Source organism: Gobius niger, assembly GCF_951799975.1.
Source record: "Gobius niger genome assembly, chromosome: 5".
In the NCBI taxonomy this organism is placed as follows: Eukaryota; Metazoa; Chordata; class Actinopteri; order Gobiiformes; family Gobiidae; genus Gobius; species Gobius niger.
The window spans coordinates 24,111,116-24,125,305 of NC_136856.1; the positions used below are offsets into that span (position 1 = coordinate 24,111,116).

A 14,190-nucleotide genomic window follows, 5' to 3' on the forward strand; every position below is an offset into this window, starting at 1 on the left:
GCTTCGATTCAGTTAACTCCGCCCCCTCTCTCCGCACATACAACTTTACCGTAATATAAATAAACAGCAATAAGTGAAGATACTTCACAATGCAGTTATAAGGAGTTGATCTGCAACACAGCTTCATAAATGGCTAACACACATGCTAATATGCTAACACACGTTTGGATTGACTCACCACTCTGGTCCATCGCTGTTTACATTATGGGACTTGCGTTGGTTATAAAAGTTAATCCACTTTGATTCTGGTGAAGGTTCACCAAACATCCATCAGTGACAGTCACGGAAAAACAATATTTTGGTGAAAGTCGCTGAATCCTGGAGAAAAAAACACCTTCTGACGGGAGTGGCCTCTTCTTTAAGAAGGTTGAATCATAGACTGTATATAGAGTCCTGTCCACGTAGCCAAACGCGCTTCTTTTTCTCAGTGACATTATCGTTAGGTAGGATGAAGAACAGGTGTGTCCAGAATAGGTTATAACGAGCTCCATCTTCACAGCTGCAGCGCAAACATGACGTCTGTTCAGACGCTCAGGGGATGTGTTTGTTTTGGCCACAGCTGACCTGGAAGCACCTCGGGCACATCCTTTCTTTTTCTTTTTTTTTTCCTGTTCCTTTATTTATTTATTTATTACAACAGAAATAATGAAAAGGCTGGTTTACAAATTTAAATCAGGCCATAAGCATAGAATTAAGACAGTACATTACAGACGTCGAGCACTTCCGTTCCGCTGTGACGACACAACTGAGCACTCAGTCGTTCACCTAAAAGTGCATTCTTATCCATAAATGTCACTCAAAATTGGCTGTATTTTGTTGAAGGTCCAGTCATGGAGTTAACGCACCATTAGCATGTTTTGTTTTCTTGTAGCTTGTATGACTTTCATCCCCATTCCAAAATGCGTCAGTGCCAGATTACATGCACTGGCTGGGAAAGTTTGATGAAAATGATGCAGCAGCAAGAAGCAAGGCTCAGATAAAATAACAAGACGAGAGCTTCTTACTAACCAGAGGAGAGCAGCTTCTCGCAGCGTCTGGTCTGCTGCTCCTGGCTTGAGGGCCAAGTGGTCATCAATATACCACATTCAATGAAAGAAAAGAAAGATCAAAATGCACCACTTCTCAGTCATTTGGTTCAGGTTTCTTTCCTTGGATGCCCACATCACAGGCTAATGAATCTTACATGTGTCTGAATACATTTCTTTGTTTTTTTCTTTCTTTCTTTTTTCAAAGGGAATCACTGGGATCCGGTTTGCCAAACATCAGAAGTGCTACATCAGGACCCAAACCAGGACCCTCCCGCGGGTGACAGAGGTGCAAGTGGAGGACACACTGGTACGCCTGCACTCTGCCTCTACAGCTTCTGCAGTCCCACACTTGCTGTCATGCATATTGCACAAGAGATAACCAGAATAGAGCAGGAATCCTCACGGTCTGGCCATCTTACCCTATCACCAGCAGCCTCTCACTGAAGAATAAACCTAGGCTTGCGGTGTGTGCAGAATCATCTGAAAGACTGTCCACAAGCCCACAGCTGCTTTGTGGCTCACATCAAATAGTGTTTGCTGTCAATCTTGAGCGTTATATATAAATATTTAATAACCTCCTCCAAAGGCTCCATCCGCATAGCCTAAAGGGGAAGGGTGCCGAGTGGGCTAAGTGAAAAGTAAGCCATTAAAATAGCATTTAGAGAAATCTTTGTGGAATTTCTTTTTTACAAGTCAAGAGTTCTTCATTTTAGTTTTTGTCTGGGTCTCGTACTTATACGCGAACTCCAGCAAAAGGAGTGGAAGAAATTTAATCAATAAAAATTTCAATTTTTTTCAGTGTCACGGAGCAATTCAACTGTGTGGGCCGCGTGTTCAAAGAGAAAATCCCTCTCTCTAAAGTCCCTACTGCGAGCACACACTCATTTACATTTCCCATTGTAAAACGAGAAGTAGTTGGCATATGTACAAGACTCTCATCTAAAATACAGAATAAGCCAATTGTCAGTCCAAGCAAAACCAAGGCACAGTTTTAGCTTTAAGAACACACAAGCTGTTATGTACAAAACTGGTTTTGTTTTACTTCTCTCATCTTAGTGACTGATCCGGCAGGACAGATTAGAATTGCTAACACAGCACCATATGTCTATCTTTTCTGCCTCTTTTCTATAGAGGCAGAAGAGGTATTTCTACTGTATTTATGCTTTTATTATTATTTTATTTATATAAAATAAAATATTCTTTCATTTTATATAAATTCTACAACAGCCATTTTCAGCCGCAGTGTATATATTTTATATATATATATATATATATATATATATATATATACTTATACGTTTTTCACCACATTTCCCACAGTACATCACTCTATACATGGCTGACATATAACTGCAGAGTTGTTTTCTGCCAGAAACATGAGCATATAAATATCAAAGAGTCATTGAGGTGACCTCTGGAGCGCCCACAGAATGTACTCACATTTGACCAGCTCTGATCTCTGCTCCACAAAGTCCTCCCACATGTGACACTGCTCTCCAGCTTCCAGTGCCTCCTCAGGAGGTGCAACACATGCAGTTCACATGGGTTACAGCCAAGCACTAATAGTGAGAAGTTAAGCCAACTGGGCTTTAGGTGATGGGGCTCTCAACAACCTCACCAGGCCTCAAGGCCAGCATGAAAAACAATAGGGAAAATTGAAGGAGAACTGTAAGCGACTGATAAGAAAAGCGTTCCCTGTGAGCGAGAACCAGGTGACAAACATGAATTGTTTGCTGGGATGTTTTCCTGCTTTTTCAATTTGTCTCCCCTGTGAAGCGTCAGAGGGAGTAATCCCCGAGTTTCATTCCTGTTCCCCCAGACTGACATGAAAATCGCTAGGTGCCTCTCTCACAGCCCGTAGCATTGTCAGTGGCAGTGCTGGCTCCATTAAACAGCCAATTAATATGGGTGACCGTAACTCACTGGCAGCACCCGAAACCTCCCACCGTCCCAGACGATGAGTGCAAACAGACAAACAGCACGACGGCGCTGTACTCACCCCGAATGAACTGTTTGTCTGTATTTAGATATGAGCTCGCTGAATCGTACCATGGCCATGTGATGTATTGAGTTTAAAGGCCTTTGAGCAACTCTCGCCACAAGTTTCTCCAAGAGAGGTGTCAGCCGTGATTCACTCTCCAAAAAATACCACCATCCCGCGCTGTGTGGATGCTCTTGGGCATGGAAGAAGTGTTCCAGCTTTTCAAACTATGTGTCACGCAGACAGTGTTCTCTCCCCAGGACATGATGGCAGGAGAGGGTAAATTCATTAGCTACAGCACAACTGGTGTATAATTAGGTTGTGCACTGTAGGCAGAAAGCATACATGCACCAACAGACAGCCACCAAAAAAGAAAAAAAATCACCATCATTCCCGAGCTCCAATACTCCATATAAAGTTCGTCCATTTGTCGGTAGCGGAGTATAAAAGCATTTGCGAAGGAGGAGCACTGTTATCAAGTTGTCTCTCTACTTGTCAACTGGCATTTAGAAATCCCTACCCCATGCTAAAATGTTGACCTTTCCCTCTCGTCCCTGAGGCGCTCGCTCCCACTTCTTATTGGACTCGTTTCTCAGCCGTGCAGCCAGAGTCATGTTGCGCCGGCCCGTGTCGTGACCCCCATTTACTTTCTGCAGCAGGCTCACTTGGCTTCAGTGGTTAAGAGGTCCAATTAGAGAGGGCTGTTTGTGTTTCTCCGGGTTTGATTTTATTTTATTTTTTCTTAATTTCTGCAGACACTTGGACCGGCCTGCGTATAGATCTATAGCTTGCCTCGCACCACCAAACCAGTCCTCCGAGTCATCATTAGCCCAACAGTCCGACGCTCCAAAAGTGAGGGAAAGCTTGTCAAAGGCTCGGCTAAACACCTCCAGAGCCTTGGATTTGAAGTGAAACAATGTGCTTGGACGATCCATAATTAAAAAGATGGAATAAATGATAAGCCCAACAACGCCGGACTGCAAACACCAGTGACTCAATAACTTACTCGGTTTTCTCGCAGCTGTCAGCATGTGGCCCAACCCCTCGTAAAATTCAGTCACCCTAAGCTAATGCAACCTAAAATAAATGCAATGGGAAGATTTGGATAAGAATTTGAGTGAAAGTCAGTCTATCTTAGAACCTTTTGTTTTTTTGTTTGATAGAAAAAGATCTTGCCAAAGTTAAAACTGTCAAGAGTAGAAGAACAAAATGATCGATCTCTGTCAAAACTTTGCCACATGACAAACTTTTTTCATGTGTTCTAGTTTTGCTTTTGTTTTTTCTTGTTTCGGGAAAAAAAAAAAAAAAATTGTACAGAAGAGGTGCAGTTCAGCATTGTTCTTACTCATGAACAATTTAGTCCAGTTAGACAGAGCCCTTACTTAAAACAATGCACGTCTGCGTTGATCTTGATCTTTTTACACTGATGCAAAATGGCGGAGTAGTCAACACTATAGTGGTCAGACATGTTTGTAATTGAAATGATGACATTACCCTCTTTTTTTCCTTATCATACTGTAAGAGATTGAGTATATTCTCTGATGATGTATGATGTCTGATGCAACAATTCTAACAAGTCCCTCTGAACGCAACTCGATCAAACCACTGCAGCGCTTATTCTAGATATCCAAACATGAAGCGTCATGGACTGAGTGCCCGGGGGGGAAAGGGCATTTCAAGCTAATGCAATAAATTGGTTTACTCCTATATAAATACACACACAAAGAGAGTAGGCCATGAGACGCAATGACGAGTCAATCACTAATAATTATCTTCACTAAAACAGTTTTACAGTAATAAAACAACCTGGCTTATTTGGTGCATGCTCTAAGAAGTTAATTCATGTAGAGGGAAAGTAAGTAAATATATTGTAAGCATTGCTAAATGTGTAACATAGAGTCCTTGTTCATAGACGACATGACGAGGTAGGGTCGATTTTCTTCCTTATGAAAATTTCAGGGACCGAACGTACGAATCGTGACCCAAAGTGAAGCCCCTTTTTCTCCATATCCCGGTTCATCATATCATGTCTTTATATGAGGGTTTGAAATATGGAAGTAATGGAAAGTATTTTCAGCCTTTCAACTCGTATTTGATCCCTGATTTGTATAATAATATTTCTCAAAATGGGGTTCCATGCTGGAGGACCGGATTTTGCCCTCGGGCCTGACGTTGCCTATTCCCTTGTTATACGAGCGAATGCCTGCTTTTACTATGTGTATGTTCCCTAATGTGTTCAGATTGTAACCACCAATGAACCGTGAGGTGCGAGCTGTAGCAAAGGTGTAGATTGTTAATATGTCCGTAATTGATATACTCTACACTAAGCATGTGATTGGAGACACATGTAGCTGCATTGTTGATGACAGAGTGCATCCAGTGTGTTCTAATTCACGCTTCCATTGGGAAAGAGGGAGCAGGACCCGGCATATAAATATCTCTCCTTTCTACTACAGCCCTAGGATTCTACGACAAGCTTAACTAATGTGCAATTAAGCTTTAGACTGGGAGAAAATCACCTTGTAAAAACATTAGTCAAGTGAACTGTTTCTCTGATCGGGGGTTGGTAATTAACAGGGGGGGAGAGTGCTTTGTTTGTGCGTATTTACATATGCAAGAAGAAAAATAAATATGTGCACTGTTATGGGAGACCATAACCGAAGCCTCTTCATATGTCTCTATTAGACAATGCTGACATGTAGGCCCTATCATTAAGCAATAATAGTGTACTTTACAGCTCATGAGCTACAGTACTAACAAATTAAGCCTGGTGATATAGCGCTGGGTGCCAAGCAGAGCTCTGAGGTGTTGGGAGGGGAAGGGGGTGAGGGGAGGAGAACACAAGACTTTATTGTGTCTGTCATATTAAATGATATTGCTGCCACACTTGCTGTAATGAAGACCACTTCTAAAGTCATTTAAAAGTCAAATCATCACTGTCTGTGAATATCAATGATGCATAATAGAAGGAGCATGCCTCAGGCTGAAGACAGGGGTAGGGACGGGGGAGAGCAGTGGAAGTCAGGAAGTGGCACCCCCCTCAGCGCAAACTCGGGTGACGGATAAAACAGCTGAGGGCTGGGCTGAGGGTGAGCAGGAGCAGACCGCTGTGACATTGCTGTATGTTTCAGGCTGAGCGGGCCCAGGGCTCACAGATGGAGGTGGTGCAGGACTCCAGAGTGTGGGTCCCTGCCGAGGAGCCCATCATTAACACAGCCTTCCTACTGAACTCCAAGATCTGGGAGATTTGCCAGGAGCTGCCCATCCACTGGATCCATCCAACCCCTCTAAGTGGTAAGAGCAGGGGGCACTGCTGCCCATTAACACTGCGCTGGAGGGCATTCCTGCGGGCCATAACTGGGCTCCTTCTGCTAAAGACTGATGGTCATCTGGTGTTTACTTCTGCAGCAGATACAGCTGTAGATGATTCTCTTTGGGACAGTCTTGTGTTTTAGCTGCAGTACAGCAGCAGTAGCATTGTTTCACATAAGCTTGGAATCCATTCCGACCCATTTATTCTGCACGTTACTGATTAACATCCAGCCACCCAGACAATGGTTGGTGGCTCTTCTCACCAACAAATTAGAGGTTGGTAATCAGCCAAAATGTGATTTAGCAGCCTCTGAATACAGACATGTCCCTGTTGTCTTGTGCAGATGCTGAGGCCCTGGAGGTGGACACCCCTGACTCAGAGGTTATCGGCCAGCGGTTCGCGCGGGACGTCCTGAACCAAGTCCCTGTGAACGACTATGTAAGTTTAATACAGCCTCTGCCACACAGCCAACGGGCAGTTACTGTAGAGTCATTTCCACTATCTCTGTATAGAAATCTCTCACTAATTGATGTTAAAACTGACTCTGTGCACCAGAGGGCACGGCAATTGCTCTATATATCTGTTTAAGTAAGGCCAGCTCATTGAAGACTCCCTTAATGTCTCCCCATTAATTGAGAGGAATATCCGGCCTTTCAAAGGCAGCAGCAGATGCCTACAGCAGCCGCTTTTTCCATCTTTTTCTGAGGCGCAGCAGAGCACAGTACAAAGCAGCACATTCAAGGTCAGTCAGAGCTGCGCAGATAGGTTACATTTATTAATAACGCTTTAATTATCAAAGCACAGGAGATGAATAGGAAGGCCAAGTGGCATAGTTTGGTGTTATATGTGAAAGCCACACAGCTCGGCATGATTTATTATCCTTGACTCTGAGGAAAATCTGAATCTTAAGTAAGTAACACAGATACATGAATACAAAATGGACTCTATAGGTCTATTTCACAGCACAGCTCACCATTACACAGCTCAGAACAACGCACAAGCAGCGTCACTCTAACCGGAAGTCTTTCCTTTACAAGAAGCAGCCCACTCTGCAGTGCTGGGCAGTCCCATGCAAGGCAGCACCACTACCACCCACAATAGACGCGGCAAAAATAAAAGCAAGGGACGTCTGCAGGAGTGTGGACAAATACCACTGCAGGTGAACAGGGGGAACAGACATTTAGAGATATCTCTGCTGTAGATCACTGCCATATTATAAATCAGGCTTAAAGGGAGTTGATGACTTTATACTCACTACTGCCACCTCAGGTCTTGTGCGTAACTGCAGTTTCTATGTTGTCTCGTGCATCACGGCACTTCGGAGCCGCATTAACACCTTTTTGAGTGACAGTGCAGGATTTTAGAAGCAGTTGTGGTCAACAGGTCTGGGCTCATTCTACACATTAGGAAAATGCTGGGGCAAGTAGGGTGAGGAAAATACACATTTTTTACATTTTTAAACTCTAGTCCCTTTGAGTTTAAGTTTTGTAACACCTATGCATATTATATATATTTGGATTACGGAGTTTTGGCGGTCGCTTTATGTGCTTGGATACCAAACGTGGGAAACATGCCGGGAGTGAGGGAGAATTTGTTCTATTATTCACTCTGACATATTAAATTGTGCATAATAATGCCTGGTTCAGAGAGCAAATCAGAGGCCATGTCACGTCATGTCAGGTATTGTCTCTGCATGCTTTGGTCCAAAACACCAGGAAACACCTCCAGCTTCATCTTTAATTAAATTACACCAGACTTCTTCTTTTGAAACTTTTCATTTCACCTCCATCAGCCGAGTATTGCTTGCCATCACAGTTCATTCCATGAGCCTGCTCCGATGGCGGGTTCAGCGATAACAAAGGCCTTTGTGACTAGGCAGCAGCCAGCAGTCTGTAATTGGAAGACCGGACTCTGGTGCATGTCTGCAGGATGCCACATGTGCTATCTGCGTTTTTGTATTATTCAGACCCCTCCTTCATCCACAGTGTAAATGTGTATGCAGAAAATGTATAAAGTAAAAAAAAAACTATTCCACAGAGGACAGAGAGGCAGAAACATTCACCAAAGCCTCACTAATAAAAGTTTCTTCAGATGGGGAGTGAGGGGGAGGAGATTAGCAAGTGCCAAATCAGAAAGGCAAACGAATCCTGGCATTTTACTCTATTTATTGGGTGCAATATCACACAGTATGGCTTTATGTAAATGGAGTTTATACCAACGATTGATATGAACACAGACAATGTGAACCTTCGAAAATGTGTGACCGCGCCAACTTCCCTGAAATAAAAATACGTTTTGAAGTCTGAATTTGTGCGGCCGACACAGTTTGTAAAGAAGAGTAATGGTTTGAGTCTTTGTGACAGAGCCCGGCAGATATATGGGGCTGACCTTTGCCATAGCTGCCATGTCACTGTGCCGTGTGTATCAGAGGTGGCCCTGGAAAACTCAAGCTGAATAACTACCATGTGACAAGGCTGAAGGGTGCGACCGCTGCCCTTGAACCACGTGGCCAAGGACTCTGGAGTGAAGCAGCTCCAGCTCCCAGGCAGAAGCAGGCTGGAAATGGCTGGGGTTGAAAGAGAGTAGCATAAAATATAAAGAAGTGCAATCCTAGTAGTAGCAGTATTGAAACAGACAGCTTTCACCAACAATTTAGAAGCTTGGATTGTAATGTAGTTATATACAGTATAAAATATGAGCCATATGACAGAGAACTAGAACAGCTGCTGCTAAAAATCCCTGGCGTTGTTGTAAGAGAGGAGTGCAAGAGTTGCCACTGTTTGTTCTTGGAATAATGAGTTTATGCTATCCCGAAAGCTGCACAGCCCAAATACTGTCCATCCCATTGCACACCACATGCAACACGTAAGGAAGAGTCGAGCTTGAAACATGCTCAAGTGTGAATAATACAGTAATCTCATCCTGGTTACATAAAGCTCAATGAAATTAAAAAATAAAGTTAAGGATATCATATTGGCTGCACTGACATGGGGAAGTTTCATCAGCCACCGCAAACAGTTGTAAAAGTTCTCACTATAAGACAGTTTCATTATGTAATCTCAAATGAGTTCCACAATCCCAACATTATAACTCTGAAATGTTAAACATGTCTTGCATTTAAAGTGATAGTGTGTAAGTTTGCAAAGTGAGACATAGTGACATTTTAAAGTCAACAATAAATCCCTCCCCTCTTCAACCCGAAAGCCCTTCTTGGTTTGGAAAGTGAGGAGAGCAGGAACAGAATTTTTGAAAGTAAACGATCAAGCTCCTCCCCCTCCCCTCCTGATTGGACCTGACAGGCTGGTTCACAGGAAAAGCTCGTCTCATTGGTCAAAACGGGAGGATACTAGACTCTGATTAGTTGCTGAGATCCGGGAAGGAGGGACTTTACAAAAGATAATATACTGTACTTTACATCAAAATGCAAGACCAGGTGGTCAGTTTTGAACATTTGCACAACATTTAGACTTCCAGACTATCACTTTAATGAACTGGACATCTGTTTTCCGATAATACAAAGCTTTTCTAATTTAAGATACAAAAATGTAAATGAAGTTGCTGGTGTTATTGTGTAAGACAATGAGAGCCGTATGACAGTGTCTCTATTGAAAACCAAACATCTGCTGCCCATAATCCCTTTGTTATAGGAAGAACGTCACAGTTCCCTTTATTTGTTCTTGAAATATGACAGCAGACCACAAACGCAGCACTCAGCAACAGCATCTTTTGAGAGTCAAAACTATTACAGTTTGAATATTAAATGTTGTTTTAACCTCTTAACCCCCACCTAAAATGAGGACATGGTCTCCAGTTTGGCTTCACCCAAATATACCAATCAATCAACGGAATTTATTATTGTTTTGGCTTTTTTTGTTGTGTTTTTTGGCTGTATTTTTGTGGCTTTTTTGTTATGTTTTCACTACCTTTTTGTGTGTGTTTTTGTGGATTTTTGCTGTGTTTTCGTGGATTTTATGTCGTGTTTTCATCACTTTTTCATCACATTTTTGTTCACAGCCCAAAGGCCAGTACGGCCTCTAATTTGAAAGCAAAGACCTTGCCGTTTCTGAAAATATGTGTAAGATCTGTGTGAGTAAAACTTACAGGTGGTGGATGGCAGGTAACTGGTGAAATATGGAGCTTTCTATAGCATTCCTCCGTAGCATTTTGGATCCACTTCCATGTTTGTAAGTGATCATAGACGAACAAAGTATCGTCCTGGTTCCGGACATTCCCCCTTTAAGCACCTGTATCCTGACATAACTTCATTGTGACTATATTTATTTTGTGTGACAATTCTGGACCGGGGCATCCCTTCTCCTGCAGCAACGCAGACACTTCTTTACCTGACTGACTGCTTTTTCAGGCGTAGCCGATATGCAAAGAATCGCAAGAAACTGAAATAGATGAACGCACCAACTGTTTGCAATCCTCCAGAGGAATCTAAACCATCTTTATCGCAAACCTCAAGAGTGTGCTAAAACGCATCACATCGTTATTCAATTACAACCTATTTGATTTTCATTCTCGCCGCCGCCGAGGTGAGATGGAGATCACCTTCCTTTCATATGTTCCATGAACTGCTTTCCTGTCGCTGTTTTGATCCCGGAATGAATTTGAAATGTAATGAAAACAGCCAGGCGTGCGCTTCGTGCCGAGCGCCGTGTGAATTATCACCGACAAGTGCACAGATTGCGGAGGTTGCGCTTTGATTGGTTACGTCTTAGTGAATGACTGACAGCGCTATCCCATAATATCCCATAATATGCGGTGAGGGGTCTCTAGGATCGAGAGAGAGGGTGTGTGTGTGATGAAATAAGATGCCGCGCGGAGGTAACGGCTTCTACTCTTCATTAATGCCGCTTGTTTGTGCGCGAGAGCTGTAGATTTCCCAAGGTGAACCGCTTCTATCGGCAAGCACATCGCAGCTCAACTCAAAGCTGAATAATATGTTTAAAAAAACGGATTGCGCTGATTAATTGTCTTTAGGCGGGCACGCGCGGGCTTTCGGCTGTTTGTTTGCGATAGCTGCAGTCCCATTCCAATAAAATATTTCCCTAATTTTTGTCCTTTTCTATTTTCTTTTTTTGTTGTTGTTGCTCGCATCGCCGTTGCAGGGCTGTGAGGAGCAGATAAGATTATCGTTGGTCCATTGACAGCTTTCGTGTTGTTTCCGAAACAGATTGTTCCCGCGGAGCTGATGACCTGAAACTTGACTGAAACAATAAATCGTTAAAAGGCCTATGCTGTGCCTGTCATGGTAATAAATCAGGCCTTAGCTACGCCCGATATCATCCCTGCCTGTGTGTTCAGAAGGGTGTTTTGCTGCATGTAATTTTGCCTTATTCATCATATCTTTCAAAGGCCACTGCTTAAGATTATGCTTTATAACCGGGTGACAATAGATTTATCACCATTGTTAAAGCAACACAACGCACCTACTTACTACCTCGGGAGGCATTGGTTTTGATATTTCTTTGTAAAATCAAGATTCAGCTCACAGTATTCTGTTTTTTTTTTGGTTCGGGCTTTAATTGACAGGACTGGGAGAACTGTGTAGGCTTCTTCGCACCATATACGGTGAAATATACGGACTGCCGCTTCCCCCAGAGTGTTCGGTGCAGGCTAGCTGAATTGAACTTGGCAAAAATATAGATAAATACTGCAAAAAGAAAAACATAGGATGCGGTTGCATATGCTAAGACATATAATTGAGGTGTGGCATGCGAGTGCTGGAAGTTAGATGCAAATAAATATAATGAATACCAACAATGCCTGCATGAGAGCATGAAAATAGATCAAATTAAGGTTTGTACAGATGAAGTAAGAGGCAAAGGTTCCTTTGGAGTATTTTTATTCAATGTGATTTCAATTTCAATTTGTTTGAGTTACTTTCAAGTTCACAGAAACAGTCAGTTGTGTCACCCACAGGCAGGTTTGTACTGTGGGTTCTACGGCTAGGAAAACAGGATGCATTATTAGACCCAGGCAAAACGGCAAGGCGGCAATTTGAACACCCAAGTTTGGAAAAGGTTTCACTACTTTAGCTGAAATTCAAACAGTATTTAACCCACCACTTCAATGAGCAGAGTCATGCACCCATCATGGCAAACATCCTCCTAGCCGGCTACGCGTGGACCCCAGCTCCCCCTGGACAACCAACCATCTGTTGCCGTGTACTCCACCCACCGGAGTACAGGGCAACAGGGCGCCATTGGAGTGGTGCGAGACAGGGCGCAACCACATTGCATTACTGAGAGAAAACTTGAATTTGACTTTCAAATAATCTAGATGAACAAACAGAAGCATGTCCTACCTGAGCCCGCAGACAACCGGGAGTACACACACCCAACAGGAAGAAGAAGTGTGGAAGACCGAGGAAGAGAGGATGGGGGCGCTTTTATACTTTAGGTGCTGCCACCTGCCGGCTAAAGTCTATATTGTCATAGAGGGTTGCCACTCGGTCTTCCCGGCAAGAGCTTTCTGCTTTTTTAGGAACATGTTCTGTAGGAGGAGACTGATCTGCCATCATGGCTTCTTTCTCAATGTGTAGTATATAATGTAAATGGGGCGGAGTGATGAATGACAGTGTATTATGTCTATGACAATGGCCATGGGTAACACCGTTTTGTGAAGACCATGCAGGGGGCTGCCATTGACTGCTATTGCTGCAGTGTCTCCATCTAGTGTTGGCAGAAAAAGCTTGTTTTGCGCTCGAAAGCATTGTACTTTACACACGTTTTAAACAACTGTAAAGCCTGGTTACCAGTAATGTTGAACTTTCTACAGCTAGATATTGCTCCTGTGATGACAAGAGACAAGAAACCAGGCGGATTTTTGTGAGGTACATTTTTGAATTCTTGTATATTAATGAGGGCCTGACTTTGATTGACAGGGCGTTTGCATCAGAGCTCAATGCACGGGAGCAGAACGGGTATGGGACCAAACTACACATCCTACAAGGGCCGAGTTGATAGTGAAGATCCTGCCCTTTTTAGGAACATGCTCGGTCGGAGCTGGTCGGAGAAGTCTGTAAATCCCCTTGAGCAATTGTCATTACATAAATGTGGAGGAGTGACCAGAAGGAGTTTGCTATTTATTATGTCTATGATTATGAATTAGTCGCTATAGCAATTGTTTCCTCTATATATTGCATTTCTGGTGATGGGAAAAATGTGGGTCTTATAAAATGGTGATAAAATTGGGCAAAATGATAAAATTGTGTTTTCTTTCTTCAATCTGAAGTACAAAAGTGCAACTTTTCCGGATAAAAACAAATGTAAACGCCTGTGATAGGCTTCCCACTGACTTACAGCTGAGATGAAAGTCAGGCCCTAATTCCCCTCCTTAATGTAGCTGGGGGAGTAGCCGGGCTCTCCGTGTGCTCCGGCGGGTCCTGTCCTCTTAAACAATTCGCACACATTTTCCTATTCCCGGCAGCACGGATGTGTTTTGTTCTGCTTCGGTGCATGTTAGCTGAGTCATTTTTTAAACGCTTACAAAGGGAATTATGCCCGTTTGTTGCGGAGTGGTGAAGTCAGCAGCACTGCGCCCCGGCGACTACTCCTCCTGGATGCCAAAGATTTTAGGACAAGTCTCCACGGATCCGTTTGCTAAAAGAGATTGAAATGTGGTCAAACGCTTTCCGACTCCTTCCGCTGACGAGCTGCGTAAGTGGCACTTTTGGAGTTGTTCTCCATCAAAGCCGTGCCAAGCGACCCCCGCCAGTCGACAATGGAGAAATGCAAGGGCCATTATTTCTACCCAATTTACCTTCCGTTTTGGCCCACCTCTATAAATTCCGAGGCAGCCAGCGAGAGCAAATGAAAGAATCCTTGTTAGGGCGATCATTATGCTGCTAATTGCTTTAG

At 43.3% G+C, this 14,190-nt stretch overlaps 1 protein-coding gene across 1 annotated transcript in view; it reads left to right on the plus strand.

Moving 5' to 3' along the window:
- tnmd (tenomodulin) overlaps positions 1-14,190 on the plus strand; it is a 74,231-nt gene that overhangs the window by 58,027 nt on the left and 2,014 nt on the right. The window contains exons 4-6 of the mRNA XM_079556366.1: positions 1,234-1,335; positions 6,141-6,303; positions 6,666-6,760. Coding sequence (XP_079412492.1) covers positions 1,234-1,335; positions 6,141-6,303; positions 6,666-6,760 — 360 coding nt within the window. The remainder of the gene's footprint in view (positions 1-1,233; positions 1,336-6,140; positions 6,304-6,665; positions 6,761-14,190) is intronic.